The 17,515-nt window shown below is 40.4% G+C and overlaps 1 protein-coding gene across 1 annotated transcript; it reads left to right on the top strand.

The window, feature by feature from the left end:
* The first annotated feature begins 351 nt into the window (after nt 1-351).
* Nucleotides 352-5,846, top strand: LOC103701845 (phosphatidylinositol 4-phosphate 5-kinase 2-like). The gene is made up of 8 exons (XM_008784050.5): nt 352-1,945; nt 2,057-2,224; nt 2,387-2,552; nt 3,146-3,256; nt 3,366-3,559; nt 3,650-3,780; nt 3,876-3,978; nt 4,970-5,846. The coding sequence occupies exons 1-8, from the start codon at nt 717-719 to the stop codon at nt 5,274-5,276; spliced, it is 2,409 nt and encodes an 802-aa protein (XP_008782272.2). The 5' UTR covers nt 352-716; the 3' UTR covers nt 5,277-5,846.
* The last annotated feature ends 11,669 nt before the right edge of the window (nt 5,847-17,515 follow it).

Below are 17,515 nucleotides of genomic sequence, written 5' to 3'. Positions count from 1 at the left end.
ACTTTTCTGCAAACATGCTTTGCTCATAAGGCAATACGTTCGCCAAGCCTAATTTATTGAATATGCATTTGGTGAATTAAAAAGGCAATTGGCCAAATTTTTTTATCAATTTTAAAATAATTTTTATAAATAATTTATTTTGATTTTAATTAAAAAAATCTGGTTAAACCGGTTCGATTTTCGATTTAGCTCCAAAAACATAAACACGGGTGAGGAAGCGGATCCCGTCTTTGGCCATCCCGTCGCGTCGCGACGACCCAGGGAGGCAAAAGTTGGATCCCGAGGGCATGTTCGGCATTCCGGAGCCGCTTTGCAAGGGTAATTTCGGTATTTCAAAGAAGAATAGGTCCTTTGGGGTTTAGAATAATAATACTATTTTATTTTTATGACCCTTCCGCATCCTCCAGATCCCCTGCAACGTTCCCTAGGCCAAGGGCAAAGCGCAACACCGCAAAGCAAAAGGCCGGTTCTCTCTCTCCTCTCTTCTTCTCTCCTTGCTCTCTTTTTATAGCGTTTTTTTCTTTTAAGAGAGGATTTCTCTTTTCCATCACCTCATCTTCTGGTATAGTCCTCTGGCCCTTGTGGTGTGGTCTCGCTTCCTTTTTTTTCCTCTTTCTGGAAGGCGAGAAAGGGTGCGAGCGAGCTCCCGGAGAGGGATCTGGAGAAATGCGGGCTCCGATCGAGGGAGATTAGGGCTCGAGAGCGGCGGCGGAAGAATGCGGCACTTGGGCGCGGAGGGCGACGCAAGCTCCACCAAGAGACGAGGAGGAGGCGGCAGCGAGGAGGAGGAGGGGGAGGAAAGGGAGAAGCCGTTGCTGGCGGCGCCGCTGGCAAGGGTCACGACCGTGGCCGTAGCGCACCATCACCACCACCACCACCACCACCACCATCACCAGCCGAGGAACAGATCACAGGGCGGTGGGCGGCGGGTGACGCCGACCACCGGCCTAGGGGAGGGGGAAGCCGAGGCGGTGGTGGAGAAAGTGCTGCCGAACGGGGATCTGTACAAGGGAGGGTTCGCCGGGAACCAGCCGCACGGGAAGGGGAAGTATCTCTGGGCTGACGGGTGCATGTACGAGGGGGAGTGGCGGCGGGGGAAGGCGGCCGGGAAGGGCAAGTTCTCGTGGCCGTCTGGGGCGACCTTCGAGGGCGAGTTCCGGTCCGGGCGGATGGAGGGCTTCGGGACGTTCACCGGATCGGAGGGCGACACGTACCGGGGGTCGTGGATCGCAGACCGGAAACACGGGTACGGGAGCAAGTGGTACGCGAACGGGGACTACTACGAGGGGACGTGGCGGCGGAACCTCCAGGAGGGGCACGGCCGGTACTTGTGGCGGAACGGGAACCAGTACGTCGGGGAGTGGCGGAACGGGGTCATCTCCGGTCGCGGGGTCCTCATTTGGGCCAACGGCAACCGCTACGACGGCCAGTGGGAGAACGGTGTCCCCAAGGGGAGCGGCGTCTACTCCTGGCCGGACGGTAGCTGTTATGTCGGCAGCTGGAGCAAGGGCGAGCCGAAGACCCTTAATGGCACCTACTGCCCGGGCGCCGGCGGCGGACGGAAGGAGATCGCCGGCGGGAGGAGGAGCCCCTTCTCGCCTCTGGCTGATGCACTGTTGCCGGCATCGAGGAAGAGGTCGTCGGTGGACGGAGCGCCGGGGAGGGTGAGCGCCGCCACCGCCGAGAAGAACTTCCCCAGGATCTGCATCTGGGAGTCGGACGGCGAGGCTGGGGACATCACGTGCGATATCATCGACACGCTCGAGGCGTCGATGCTGTACAGGGACGGGACTTCCTTCGAGCCGGGCGGCGAGGACCTCGGAGCCGGTCAGCGGCGCCGGAGCCCGGGCAGCTTGACTGCAGGGGATGTGAAGAAGCCCGGGCAGACGATTTCCAAAGGCCACAAGAACTACGATCTCATGTTAAACCTTCAATTGGGCATCAGGTAGATGACGCGGTGACTCTTCTTCCCTGAAATAGTGCCCACCAGACATTCGTGGTAATTGGATCGGGGAAGAGTTTTTTTTTTTCATAATGATTTGATTTTGGGTTTCAGATACTCTGTTGGGAAGCCAGCTTCGATGCAGATGAGAGACCTCAGACCAGCAGATTTCGACCCAAGGGAGAAGTTTTGGACGAGGTTTCCTCCCGAGGGATCCAAGATTACTCCACCCCACCAGTCTGTCGAGTTTCGGTGGAAGGATTATTGCCCCATGGTCTTCAGGTAGCTTTATCTCATCCACTCGATATTGGAGACAATTTGATAGGCGTAATCTGTATAATAAATCAGTTGTATCTCATTGAGTTTTTGTTACAATTCATTTGATTTGCTTTTTGCTTGATGTATGAAATGATTTTTTTTTTTTTTTTGGATTCTGGCTTCCAGACACTTGAGAAAGTTGTTTTCTGTGGATCCGGCTGATTATATGGTCGCTATCTGTGGGGATGACGCATTGAGGGAACTGTCTTCGCCTGGGAAGAGTGGGAGTTTCTTCTACCTGACCCAGGATGACAGATTCATGATCAAGACAGTGAAAAAATCTGAAGTAAAGGTCAGATGACTAATCTTTATTCTGTATGTTACTCTTGGTGCTTCTATATTCATATGTACATTTATCAAATGTTTTTAATCCTCATGAAAAATAGAACCTCAACTTTTTTTGCGTGTCGAATTACTGTAGATGCCCTTAGTTTTGAAGATTGTCAAATAAGGACTCCTGAAGCAGATCCTTAATTGCTTCCATTAATATAAATGCAATTAGTAAAATGGGTACCTATAGGTGCAATATAACTTTTGATGTAGCTTAATAGTATGAGATTGCAATCTTGATGTGGAAATTAGCTACATTTGTTTTGCCATAGAAAAATGCTTAATGCTTCCAATCCTGTTAGGTCTACAAGTTAGAACCTGTTTGTTTTGTTTACTTGCTTTCAATTCAGATCTGATAAATGAATTGGTATGGCTTCTTCTTACAAATATGTACAACAGAATTTAAGAATGTGTCAAGGCTTATTTTTCTGCAAATGTAAAACTGGTATTGGAAATTCATTTAGTTCTGTGTGGATGCATTAATTCTGGCAAATATGCAACATGGATTAGAATTGGGTTGCTGGGTCCTTCATTTGCTCCACATTTTGTGTGCAGGTACTTATTAGGATGTTACCCAGTTATTATGAACATGTTCGTCGATATGAGAACTCGCTAGTCACAAAGTTCTATGGTGTGCACTGTGTAAAGCCAATAGGTGGGCAGAAGGTATGCAAATGTTAAACAGAATCTATAGTTATGTTAGCTGTTCTTTAGACTTTCCTGTATTAGGTGACCATTACATGGATTGTTTATAATGCTCATATGTGGAAAACAGGTCCGTTTCATTGTAATGGGCAATCTGTTCTGCTCAGAGTATCGTATCCACAGGCGATTTGACCTGAAAGGCTCATCCCATGGTCGAACAACTGATAAGGCTGAAGCAGAGATTGATGAGACGACCACCCTCAAGGACCTTGACCTCAATTTTGTATTTCGCCTGCAAAGACATTGGTTTAAAGAATTTATTCTGTAAGTACACTTATCTAAATGCTTGGACTGTATTGAAGTGGGCTTGACCATTTTGTGTTCTGCTGTGGGATAACATCTATGCATCTTCAGACAAATTAAGCGGGACTGTGAATTCTTGGAAGCAGAGAGGATTATGGATTATAGTCTCTTGGTGGGACTTCACTTCCGCGATGATGTTTCAGCTTCTAAGATGGGTCTATCTCCATACATTGCTTCTCCAAGTAAGTTGATGGCTTTGATAACCATGTTTTTAGACATGAAAGAAGCTGATGGGGTATCCTCGTTTGACCTAACACAAACAACATTGCTTGATCAGATTTTTTTGGCGAGAGGGAATCATTTCGAGGTGGAGGGAGATTGTCCGAGTTTCGCTTCTCAGTGTCAGGCTGTCAGGATATGGATTGGATTCTGGACGGCTGGTATGTCTTACCGTTTAATTTCGATATTCCTATTTAAATTTAATAAAGTTTCATGGGATTCATGTTTTTGTAAGCAATAGCCAAACGTCCAACTATATCAGTATTAAAAAGGAAAACAACCTCTAGATTTTATGGTTTTAGATTTGTTACCACAATAATCCTTAGTATGATGATGGATGATAATGACACCAAGATGACATTTCACTTGTTCTAATCCTCATATTTCCAGCTCAGACTGTTGCAAGAGGATCTTGTGGTCAAGCTTTATTCTTGTTCTAGTAGAATAATAGTGTTTAAATGCATCCTTTTATTGAACTTGACTTCTGAATATGCTATTGGACGTAGAGGTTCCTTTGCTTACGCTGGCTTATTTCTAAAAGAGAAAATGGTGGATTACTTTTAGCAGTCGCTGTCTGCTTTATTTCATGGATAAAATCAATTGTTTATGCAATCTTCTGCTTCTGGGATTTTGTTTTGTAACTTTCAAGATCATTGTTGCTACCTTCTTACTGAAGCCAGATGATTTCGTGCTCTGTCTTGCTTTCATAAACTGTGCTAGCTGAAACTCTGTTAATTCCCCCTTCTAAAGTCGCAGAACTTAAAATTCGCTATCAACTAGCAATGAGTGACAGTCTACTTATGTTCCTATAGAAATAGTAAAAGGAAGCAGCAAAACTCTTCTGAATTTGTCGCCTCCTTGCTGCCTCACCAGGTCCCACATCTTCATTCTAAGTGAAATAATGCAGTTCTCATAATGATGTTTAAACTTCATTGCCGTCTGCTTGCCTAACATAGGATGAGTGTGGCATGATTGGGCGCTAGCTGTTTGCTCCAACATTTTACAAAGGAGATAACATGATTTCTTAATTATTTTCATTACAATGATTATTGATCATTTTTAATTACGAACCAGCTACTCATGTTTCAAAGTTTTAATTTACACTTGCGCCCATTCTAATTGGATATTCCAAAATGACTTCTCTTTGCTCAGGAAGCCATTGATTCGGTTGGGTGCAAACATGCCGGCAAGAGCAGAGCACGTGCTGAGGAGTGAATCCGAGCCATGTCCTCTGATTGGAGGAGGGTTGTTGACATCTACCCAAAGTGGTGAAATCTATGATGTGATCCTCTATTTTGGGATAATTGACATCCTCCAGGATTATGATATCGCTAAGAAGCTGGAGCATGCCTACAAGTCATTGCAGGCGGATCCGAATTCCATCTCAGCAGTGGATCCGAAGCTCTACTCCAGAAGGTTCCAAGACTTCATAAGTAAAATCTTTGTGAAGGACGAGTGATAAGGAAATAAACAGAACAGACACCTAGGACAAAATTTGAGCATCCACAGTAGAAATGTTCAGGAAAAAAAAGACCGAATTAGATAGAACCATGGAGGAGGGACTTCTGTGATTTGAGGGATGTTCTATGTGCGCTCAGCAGCCATCGGCAATTGATGCATATTTATATATCTGCAGCTCCATGGTAGGAAGGGGAGAGCTGAAAATGCTGACGAATTGGGGACATGTTTTGCTCATGGGGAAGCAATTACAAGGTTGCTATAACTGGCGGGTAAGGCTGAATTTTGAAGCTCAGCCATGGGGAAGGCTTGTACATGCAATTTGGTGAGGAGAATTGGATTTTAGATTTTTTTTTCTTCCTCTTTTTTTCCTTTTCTTCCTGCTGCTTTGTTTCTTCTTTTTTTTTTTTGGCCCCCTAATGTTAAGATAGGGAGGGAATAGAATTTTTATTTCCTTAAAAGAAGGATTCTTAAGTTATTGGTTATGTAATAAGAAATGTACATGCAGACAACGGTCATGAGGATGGCTGAATCAGATTTAAATTACCCACTGCTGTATGTTGGCCGCTCACTTTGCTCTCCACCCTTTTGTTATGTTGTTTTCTCCTTTTCCAGTATTCATTTGTTTAGGGCTCTGAGGAGGACTAGACTTTTGCAGAGGAAGGCAGCGAAACTTACTACTACTTGTACCCCTTGTAGCTTGCGAGAGAGGAGGGGAATGTTGGAAGTGGGGAAAAGCAGTGGGAGGAAGGCATCAAAAGGAGGGAAAAGCTCTACAGCGAAGATGCGGGAGCTGATCCGATCTGTTGCTCTCGCGTATATATCCAATCCCCTCCATCCCTTCTCTCTTTCTACATTGCTTTGTCCCAAGCCAGCCCGGTCTTAATTCTTTTTTCTTATCTAACCTCGTCTTTTGCTTTCTATCTTTGAAGGGGCGAACGGGGCCAGCCTTTGTTTGACCGGTCGGACCCGGATGGGATACGACGGGGCTACGGGTTTGGTGGCTTGTCCCGGAGGGAAGAAGGGTGGAAATGGAAACCACGGAGAGAAGGGTATTTTAGTAGGGGATCATTTGCAATTCGAGGAGGGAAAGGAACGGGTGGGACTCACGTTGGCCATCGTGCCACCCTCCTCATCTCTACTTGGGGTCAAAGTCCATGTCAGGTCTTAATCTTAACCCTTTCCGTACTTGTTCTCTTTTCCACCTTTTTCCTCTCTTGTAAACTGGACTTCCATCACCAAGTCTTCTGGTTTTAAAAATAAGACGGGATGCGAGGGGAGGGGCTGAAATCTTTGTTTTTTCTAAACGAGATGGAGTACCGCGGCATGCACCGCAATCCAAAGTAGGTAAAACCCGTATCTTTAGATGCTGTACGTGTGTGTATCTTCTACATCTCGGTTTTCTGGAAATGAATCTATTCCATTATTCTACAAAAGCTTGGGGTTTTCATATTTTGAGGGAAAGGCTATGCGACTAAACCGGCAGCTTATATATGCCCCTGATAAGTCTTTTTTTATATATCTTTTAACTCATCGTCTTTTGATGTTTGATTGTGGTAAAGTAAGTTCTGCGCAGTCCCTCAATGACTTCGAATTTATTCCAAGAAACTCTTTCCTTGCAATAATTTTCACGAGACTAAATGTCTATAACTAATGATGTATTTCTTGAGAAAAGATTAATATGCTTTTATGCTCACGGTTTATTAGGTACTCAAATAGCGGTCATTAAATACTAGACAATAAGACCATTTCATTGCTACACTAGTAGAATAGCATATTTAAATTTTATTTTATTGTTGTTTACTGTTATTTCTTGCGCCGAAGACATACTAGACTGGTTGGACGATAGCCACGATTTCCGTTACCTATAAATGTACATGTGTATCTTCTAAATCTTACGTGCCTGGAAATGGAACTATTCCATTATTATTCGTGGCTATAGCTATCAGTATTATTGGGCTTTCCAACGACATTCGATTTTGTGTCATCTGGGAACCCACAATCTTTTGGAAACTGGTCTATTTGCAATCAGATGTGGATCTCATGCAACCTCATGTGGCAAGCGCCATGAATACCCACCCTTGTAAGTTTTAATTTCTGGCTATCTAGAATGAAAGAAAGTTCTTGGTAGCCTCTTGACAATTTCCCCAAAAGTTCCAACCATTAGTCCAAAACTAGAACCATCAGCATATTAAGCTCCAAATTGCTCATTGGAATGTAGAGAAGACAAGGGAAAAAGGAGAAGGAAAGGTAGCATGAAGCCGGCCGTGAGTGCTGCCATGTCTGAACATATAGAGCAATCCATTAATGTGTGGAGTCATAGGAGGAGAAGGTTTTCTACATACGCGTGATAAGGCTGTTGTTCCATCTTTTTGGCAGACCCCCCGTTCCAGCTAGCTTTAGTAGGTTTTAGCTAGCTGTTGCATCCTCAGGCCCCGTAATAGCTCAAAGGCGTTTTGTGGGAGTTGGTAACGTGGATGAGGCCATGACAAGTGGTGGTGGGGTTTGATGCTAAAGTTGGCGATTTGCTGCCGCTGCCGCAGTTACTGTTTCTTGTGCTTGAATCTTTTTGCCTGTTTTAGACCCCTGCTCTCGCAGCCACTTCTCGTAGCATTGAGGCTAGCAGGTCTTGGAACAGGTCACAAGGGAGGGGGCCCATTCAATTATTCATACAATTAAAGAATAGCTCTCAAAGGAATAATAAATACAACAGGACTAGCTTTTCAAAGAAATAATCAATACCATCCTGCTATCAATTCATGCCTCTTATTTAGGCCCCATTTGGTAGAGTTTTTGTATAATACCATACAATATCTTTTATGATCATTTTGTCATACTAAAATTACTTTTTCAATTTGTTTACTGAACACATATTAAAGTTTTACAACACTTTAGAAATATGTTACCAAACAGCAAATAGCTTTTTATAAAAGCTCTACTTTAAAAAATTCTACTTCTGAAAGCTCTACTACCAACAACTCTGTCAAACGAGGCTTTAGTATCAGCAATTTTTGCTTAAGGGGGTGCCATAAATGATTTTTGATTTTGGTTTGGATTCATATATAGATAAAATATCAAAATGCCTGGGGGAGAGTGGATGATGCTACTCTTTGGATATCTGGCTTTGTTGGTGATTTTTATTAGTTGATTAATTTTTATTTTTCTTGTTTAATGTGGAAGATGCAGCTTGATTGATTGAATGATTATATTAGCTTCATCAGACACATCCTCGACAAATGATTTTTTTTTTTGTTGTAAGTTTCAAAGAATGATTTTATGCCCATTAGGGCATCGGTTCCTCCAGTTCATTCATGGAATATTTGTGTACATGGCAATTTTGATGAGCCAGCAAAAGATTTGTATGAGATTCTTTTTTCCCTATAAATCCACCATTCCCGAAGAACTGGGCAAAAACTAGAGTTGCATAGGTAGTAAAGATCTGCAACCTACTCGATTCAATCGTAGGAATTTCCTACACTCGGGTTGTAGAGGTTGACACTCCCTGGATAGTGTTTCATGATGAATTAGAATACGAGACAAGTTATATGCTCTTGGATACCAAAGCACATGGTCTCACTACAAGGACCACTCAACTAACTAGCGAGAGAGATTCATGAACGTAAGTTGAGTTGTAATGAACCCCATTTGGATCGTGGGACCATCCATCGACATAGCTGATTATGGGAAAATAAAATATATTCATACAAAGAATTTGATCTTTGTCCTCGGTCCTCCATGCCAAGTGTTGACTATTACAATGAATCAAGGTATGGTTTTCTCTCTAACCAGTAAAAGACATAATTTCTTCTCCTAAATATGAGTTTTTCGACTGATAGATTCTCAAAGAAATCTTTGATTCAATAGCTTCTAATTATCATATGCTTGCAATGTGCATGTTTACATGACAAACTTACGCCAACATTTGGTCATGTGGTTCGCCCAATCTTTGGCTGGAAAGTCGAGGTTTGCTCGACTTTGAGCAGCAGCCGAGGATGCATGGACTGATACCTCTTTTATGACATGAAGGAACAAGAGTTTGGAACCACCGGGGACTAGGAAAAAAAAAATCTATGTCAAAAATTGGAATTTCTTTATCTTTCCCTATCATGCAAAACAAGAGACAAATATGATATATTGGTTTTCTAGCTTCACCTCCTAAAATGTCTTGCGGATTTAATATTCCAGATACTTTTACATCTCAAGTTGAATATTGGCGACCACAGCAACAAATGTGTTCTTACTATACACTCTTTGATGCCTCCATGCTTTAACAAGAGACCTGATTCCACTCTTGAATGTGGAATCATAGCCCAAGATGATCGAGTTGCATCAAATAATAAAATACAAATAACATATAATTATAATAGAACAACTTCATCTTAAAAAATATATGACAGATCTCTCTTGGGCTTGCAAACTTAGGTCTGATCTTTATGTCTAGTTTCTAATTTGGCCTTAAAGAGTGCCACAATCAAAGGGCCAGAAGACTACTGCAAGAAAGTGATTGATGGAATCCGTTTGTATAAAAAGTGCAAATGAAACTTGCTGCATGAGTGAGATGTAGTTTGGTCGAATTAAATTTTCATTTTTTTTCTTCTAGTCCAATACCTGACTGAATATCTTATAAGTGACCTATATTGCTAGATTATGTACTTGGGCACATAACTTCAGAAAGAAATCAGATAGAGGATTACCAAACCCACTAATGGCAATTCATGTATTATTTTATGCGGTTTAGCTAAAAAGTTCCTTTTTTTTGCTGAATAAAAAGTTCCTTTTAGCTGTGAACTAAAATGGTCATGCAATTGCATCGTGGACAGATCAAACTGCCCTCTCGTATCTTGTAATTATTTGCATCCACATGCCAAATCAGATGGATGGACACACCTCATGTGAACTATTTCATGTTTAGTCCAAAGGTTTGCATGTCTACATTAATCTAAAAACTATTTCATGGTCTTCTGCAGCATTCATTCATATGTAGACTTTATTATAGCAACAGCATGTGACCCCACAAGCTGAAGAACTTATTAATCATGGGCTGCAAACTAGTGAACAAAGTTGGAGCGCCGACCAAGGAAGAAAGCTTGAGCAGCATCGTCAATTTTGAAGAGCTATTATTGATTGGAAGCCTCAACCACCTCAGGCATTGTGACATTGCTTCAGACTACGACCCTGTTTGGGGGAGCTGTTGGCAGTAGAGCTGTTGAAAGTAGAGTTGTTGGAAGTAGAGCTGTCTGAAGTAGAGCTGTTATAAAAAGCTGTTTGTTGTTTAGTAACTATATTTTTAAAGTGCTGTGGCACTTTAACATATGTTTGGTAAATAAACTGAGAAAGTACTTTTATATGATAAAATTACCATAAAGGACATTGCATAGTATTATACAATAGAGCATGATAAAACATAACATATATTAATACATAATATACGATATAGTATTACTGTAATATAAAATATTATTATTATAATATAGTAATATGATATTGCATAGCATACCATAATGGTAATATAATTATTAGAGTAAATTAATTTTCTATAATATAACATAATATTAAATTATTTAACATAACATATTAATGTATTATGATATAATATAATATATATTATATTTATAGTATAATACAATAATAAAGGTATAAAATATTATAATTATTAGTATTAATTAATTTCTCATAATATAACATAATATTAAATTATTTAAAATAACCTATTAATGTATTATGATATAAGGTAATATAATATAATATGTATAGTATAATACAATAATAAAGGTATAAAATAATATATTATTAGTATAAATTAATTTTTCATAATATAACATAATATTAAATTATTTAACATTACATATTAATGTATTATGATGTAATGTAATATAATAATAGACTTATAGTATAATACAACAATAAATAACCATTTATCTGTTTAATAGATTATCTCTTTACTTAACTATTTGCAATGGCGACAAATTCACTGTACTTATCAATATCATAAGGATCAGAGATTATTTGCCACTCACTCATTATTTTTCTTTATATTTATTTATTTATACGTTCATTCGTATATATATTTTTATTTATGCATTTATTTATTTATTATTTTATCCATTGAAATATATTTATTTATTATCTTATCTTATTTATTCATTCATTCATTCATTTATATAAATATTTATTTATGCATTTATTTATTTATTTATTCTTTTCTTTTCTTTTCTTTTATTTCCTTTTCTTCTTTTTTTTTTCTTTTCTTTTTTTCTTCTCTTCTTCTCCTTCCTTCCTCTGCCCCCTTCTCCGTAGCACCGGAAGGGGGCCAGGCCGCGGCGGCCGCCGGAGGGGGCCGAACCGTGGTCGGCGGCAGTCTCGGTGGCCGACGGCGTCGGAGGGGGTGCGGCACTACGGCGGTGGGGGAGAGGGACGAGGTGCAGCGGCGGGGGAGAGGGAGGGGGTGTGGCGGCGGGGGAGAGGGAGGCACTGCAGCGGCGGCGGGGGGGAGGGAGGGGGTGCGGCGGTGGGGCACTGCAGCGGCGGGGGAGAGGGAGGCACTGCAGCGGCGGCGGGGGAGAGGGAGGGGGTACGGCGGCGGGGGAGAGGGAGGCACAGCAGCGGCGGTGCGGGGGGAGGGGTGGGGGTGCTGGTGGGTTGGGAGAGGAACAGGGCGGGGGGAGGGGGGGTGGGGGCGGGTCGGTTGGGAGAGGAACAGGCGATACGACGAGGTTTTGAGGGATGAATTTTTTTTTTTTACATGGGGATATTTTGGTCAAAAATATAGCTTTCCGAAAAAGTCAAAAATATAGCTTTCCGAAAAAGCTGAAAACAGCATTTTCGGAAAACTCCAAATTGGAGCTTTCCCCCAAAAGCTGTTTTCAGCTTCCCGCAAATCAAAAAATTTACCAAACACCATTTTTTAGCTAAAAGTACTTTTGGAGGGCTAGAAAGTGCTTTTTGGCCCTCCAAAAGCTCCCCCAAACAGGGCCTACATCCAGCTCGGAGTTGCTCATCTGAAATGGTTTACTTATCTGATTCAAAATTTCGAAGATCTAATCAAATTCACAGGGCAGGGAGAGAAATTTTTTCAGAATCGAAGCGTTAATTGCAATGTTTCGGCCAACTTAAGTGCTAAGCCATAGAGTAGTTGGATATAGCCAAACAAAATTGTGCCATATTATAGAATATTATTATATTGTATCACATTATTATATAATATTGCTATGTTATATTATATAATTGTGTTATAAAAATAAAATATTATTATATTGTTACAATATTAATCATTTTTCATAAACTACACTATTATAATAATATAATATATAGTTTATCAAACTTGAATTCTAATTATACTATAAAATAAGACTTTCTTATTATTATCGATACTTAAATTAATTTTGCTCTTTTCTCATGAATCAATCAAACATACAAATTCGCATAAGACTCAAGGATAGCGAGGTCACACTTGTGCACTTCCTAAAAAACTTACCTTTACATCCCAACAATCAGGCAGCTATGTCATAAACCCATCCAGACACATTCTTTAGGGGGGGAAAAAAGGGACAAAAATCTAGGTTTCACAAATGCAAAATATGTTTGAAATCTATAAAGCTAGGTTTCATTCACAATACCTGATTTTGAAAGATGGTGCTTTGGTAGAACTTCCTCTATTTATGCAGCAACAGTCTTAAATGCTTCTGATCCATGGTGAGAGGCTCAATTTTATTTTGGAGGATTCGAGAAGGATGATTTTCTCACCGAGCTCTTTTTTTTTTTTTGTGATACATACACCGAGCTCTTTCAAAACCATACATATATGTATAGAGATACGAATAGTGTAGCAGACTAGATGGCCTTCTATTATTTAGGACTCGACTCGGTTAGCTCCATCGTAGTTGCAAGCAATTCTACATGTTGATGCTCATGGTAGTATTTATTCCACAGCCGTATAATCGTGCCGTCCAATATTCATACATGTCAAATATCCATAATGTTAAAAAGAAAAAGAAGAAGAAGCATATAACTATACATACCTTTTCATGACTAAGTTACTTATGCTACTCTACTAAGATTAGATTTACTGAGTAATAATGACAACATATTACAAGTCCCTCTTCAACTCTAGGCTAGTATGTCCAATATCGATCATTCGTCCAAATCTCTCCATGGAGGTGATAGCAGCTGTCGTTCGTTGCGAAGGCAGGCACGGAGGAATGCTTCCTAATAAAGCGTTTTAATATGTTTTTGCTTGGGGACCTCGGCAGGCCTTGTTGTCCGCCACCTTTTTGCTCTCTTGGTGCCGCGTGAGCACCGACAGGCCCCGGCCGGCCATCCGAGGACCCGGTCGTCGTGCTTTTAAGTTTTAACCTGGGGTGGTTGGTCGGACCCGATATCCCAAGCGCGCTTCTCTTCTCGTCACCCCAAGTTGCTCTGAATTCCTCTTCAATTTCGATACAACTACGCGTACGCGCAGGCTTTTCTTTCTTTTGTAAATGCTTTTGTTTCCTTCTCCTTCTCTCTCTGTGCCGATGGGAATTGGCCGCTTGCTTGCTTCATCTAGAACTGTTGCTGCTGTACGAGGAGAACAGCAATTATATTCCTTTTTTAAGAACTCAACTTCTGCCAGTTCAATAATAATAATAATAATAACAATGATGATTATCTTGTAGCGAGCAATATTATTAGATAGCACTATTATTGTTGTCATGGTATTTGATGTTGGTATCCACTACATCAGCTAAACGATCGATGGCTGTTGCTTTGTTTTAGAAAGCTTGGTTTAGGAGCAGAGATTGGAAGATCTTGCCAACTTTTATTAGAAGGACGTCGATTTTGAGCTCGTATATATCATATACAATCTTAGTTGTAGAAAATTTTCATTATTGAGGGTATGCAACAAATTTTTTATTTTGAAAGGTGAGAGTTTGAGACATCTCCTTTGAGAACGCAGGCGCCAGCCGTTGGCGTGTGACAATTTTTTATTGATTGTATATTAATATAGAGGATATCCAATACATAGAATTGACCAGTTCAAGTAAAAAGAGAAACTTACCAAGATCTTTGCTTGGCTGAGTTGGAATCCATATCATATTCACCAAATAATTTTCAGAAGGAGAGAGATACTAGCGTAGAAGAAGGAAGAGAGATTGGCACTTTTGGAAGAAGTAGGAGGCCATGAATTGTTGACGACTCTTAGTAATGAGAAGTTCCTTCTTAGATTATATGTCTATAATTTCAGAATTGGTCAGATATTCTTACCTCCAAAGTACGCTGTCCTCTGAACCCTCTCTTACTTTGCCGGACGGAATATTCTATGGACAGTAGATATGGACATCCAGCAAGCCAGTTTTAGCTTTTTTATCTTCGTATACCACCACCCATCTCCTATCTCTTAGCACTAAAAGGCTAGCATGAAATCAAATTTTGCAGTTTTCTTTTCAGAAAGAAATTTCACTTTGCACCGAGATGATGCATCCTAACTTTTACTATATTTTTTGGGGCGAGCCAAGCATTCTTGTTTTGTTTATATTGGATGCCCCACCTACGCTTTAAGATTTGTCTGCCATTGAGTAGACTCCATATGTTGTAGCCCATAGTACATGATGATCAATTAGAATGAGGTCTTTCTTGTGAAATTTTTCTATCATATATAGTCCATTATTCCCATGAACATGGTAATGGTCCCTTAAGATCAAGGTTACGAAAAAGAGGCATCATGGAAGTATCACAAAAAGATTAAAAATCTTGATAAAATTTATATTTATTATACTTATATTCAATAGTTGGCAAAACTTATGCTTATACCGACCGTTCATATTGTGTGAAAAGTCAAAATTGCTCTTGCATAGAGAGAAGAATGCATTTATTTTTTTATATTCTTAGATGACTGTTATATTGCTTGAGGTTATTTTGGTTATTTTTTAATTTTTTCTGATATAATATTTGTATTTTATTTAAGGTTAACCATCTGATTGATATTGTATTAATATAGGTTAAAATAACATATAAATATAAATATCAGAAAGTAAGTGCAAGCTTTTCGAGCTGCTGGATATAAGTGTAATGTATCTCTAATTTGAGAAGAATTTTTTTAATTTCTTTATGTATATAAAAAAAAGAGGGTGGTGTGGGGGTTAAGGGATGAAGTAGGAACCTAGGCCGCCAGGCAAATCAAAATTTTGTATACTTTTTACTAGAAGATAAAATATTTTAAATTTTCTCTACCAACTTACTTTTTTTTTAAGAGCAATCATTTATGTTTTATTTTTATTTATTTATTTATTTTTGAGAGGGGAAGCAATTCTAAGTCTAAATTGTGGTAAAAAGGAATCTAAATCCGTACTCACCCAACCCAACATGAGTCGGAATCCAGGCCACAAGGCAAATCAAGTCAGAGACTCTTAAAAAACCAATTTCAAACTTTTTTTTTTTTTTTTGGATATGACGGATGCATCATCCCATCTAGTATGACTATCTAGTACTCCTATGGATCGAGACTTCACTTCCTCGTCGAATTGCCTGTCAGCAATTGGAACCGAATTGTACCGTTCTTGGATTTTTTTTAATCTTTTTGACCGCCCACTAATTAAAAGCATTTTTCTTCACTAAAATAAACCATAACCATTCATGTTTATGGCCATCAAATTAGATCATTATTGGTTTGTTTGATCAATAAACAACTCCTGTTCACGAAGACAATTCACATTTTCAGAGTTTCTATAACTTCAAATATCAACGCATTTGGTATAATTTACTTATGAAAAAAAAAAAGAGGGTGGTGGGTGGGTAGGGACTGATGAAGCAGGAGGATGGCCTACGTTGTTTTGTCGTGACTTAATCATCACTAAGCTGACCACTGGGCATGGTCTCTATCAATCCGTCCATCTTGTCTGAGAGAGATGCGAAAGGCGAAGGAGTGGTCTGTCTCTGCGCCTCGCTGCCGCCTGGCCGATGATTCCATCGGTTGGTTGGTTGGTTTGGGGGCATTTTTCCGGGAAGCGACGCGGTTTTCGCTGCGGAGCTCCCGATGCCATCAACGAACGGACTGGAAACGGCCCCCCTCTTCCCGCGTCCAAACGCCGTGGGGGGCTTGTCTTGTCGTTAACGCCCAGCGAAATGAGTTCAATGTGCGGCTCTGTCCGAGCGACCGCTGGCGCGTAAACTTGGGCTCCTGAGAGTCAGATCAGCACATGGAGTGCTGCGAAGTAATTGGGTGTTTCATTTTTGGAGCGAGAGGAATCCAGTGCTTCAAGAACACGCCTTTCATTTAAGATAAATTAGAGCACGTCATGTGGATCGCATATGACAGGGAGTATAGGTGACTGTCATTCTCCAGTATGACAAATACATTTGCAATTTTAGGTGGTTTTTTTTTTCTTTTGTTTTTTATTCGAAGTAAGAATTTGATTAGAGTGATATATGTTGGTTTTGAGATGAGAGTAATTATTGACAGATTGAAGAGATTTTGGACAGCTGGTATGCATTAAAAGCTACTCTACTCCCCAAAACTTCCAATCAGATTGAAGGAGATTCAGCCACAGTGGCTGTGTGGGTTAATGGAGTTAGTCCTTTACATCCAGCGGCAAGAAGGATCAAATCTCTAACCGAGAAAATTCAAAATAGAGGATCACTTGCTTCGAAGCATCATGATGGTGATGAAAAATAGAGGGTCACTCAGATTAAGCATGTATTTAGAAAAATTAACATAGCTATGGATTGGATGGTCGTCTATGTGGCCAGCCATACCGGTAGCACTTTGTGAGCTAGAGATGAGGAGCTGCCTCGAAAAGTCCACAACATTCTATTTTCCGATTTTATTGGATGCATTTGTACACTGAAGTACCTGTTTTAGCAAAAATAAATAAATAAATAAAACCTTTTCATACTGCCATGTCTTCCGTGAATGGGTGCGTTACCAATCTATTGAGCTACAAGGTTGTTTGGTTAAAAGGCAAAGGCCTTTGTTAGAGGCGTATGTGCGCCCGGCAATTTCAAGATTTTAGAAATGCATTATTTGTAAGCATACGGGAGATTAGAAGTTGACGCTACAAAATAAGATTCTGGGTAAGTTAAATTTGAGAACATATGTAAGTGTGGAAAACCTAGAATGTTCAACGTCTTGATATGCCAACCTCCAAAGAGAGGTTGATCTATGCTCCCAGAGCATTCATTTCAAGAGCCTGAGAACGTAACACATCTATGGCATCTTCTTCAAGCATGAAACAAAAGGCTAAGCCAGGAAACAGAATGGCCAGA

The sequence above is a fragment of the Phoenix dactylifera genome, chromosome 12, assembly GCF_051530095.1.
Source record: "Phoenix dactylifera cultivar Ajwa chromosome 12, Ajwa_hap1_PhDact_Kaust_v1.1, whole genome shotgun sequence".
In the NCBI taxonomy this organism is placed as follows: Eukaryota; Viridiplantae; Streptophyta; class Magnoliopsida; order Arecales; family Arecaceae; genus Phoenix; species Phoenix dactylifera.
This window is presented reverse-complemented; position numbering and strand designations above follow the sequence as displayed.

Coding starts and splice junctions, on each gene's coding strand:
- LOC103701845 (XM_008784050.5), top strand. CDS start 717: ATGCGGCACTTGGGCGCGGAGGGCGACGCAAGCTCCACCAAGAGACGA. Junction 2,225..2,386: donor TATTGCCCCATGGTCTTCAG/GTAGCTTTATCT, acceptor TCTGGCTTCCAG/ACACTTGAGAAAGTTGTTTT. Junction 3,257..3,365: donor AGCCAATAGGTGGGCAGAAG/GTATGCAAATGT, acceptor TGTGGAAAACAG/GTCCGTTTCATTGTAATGGG.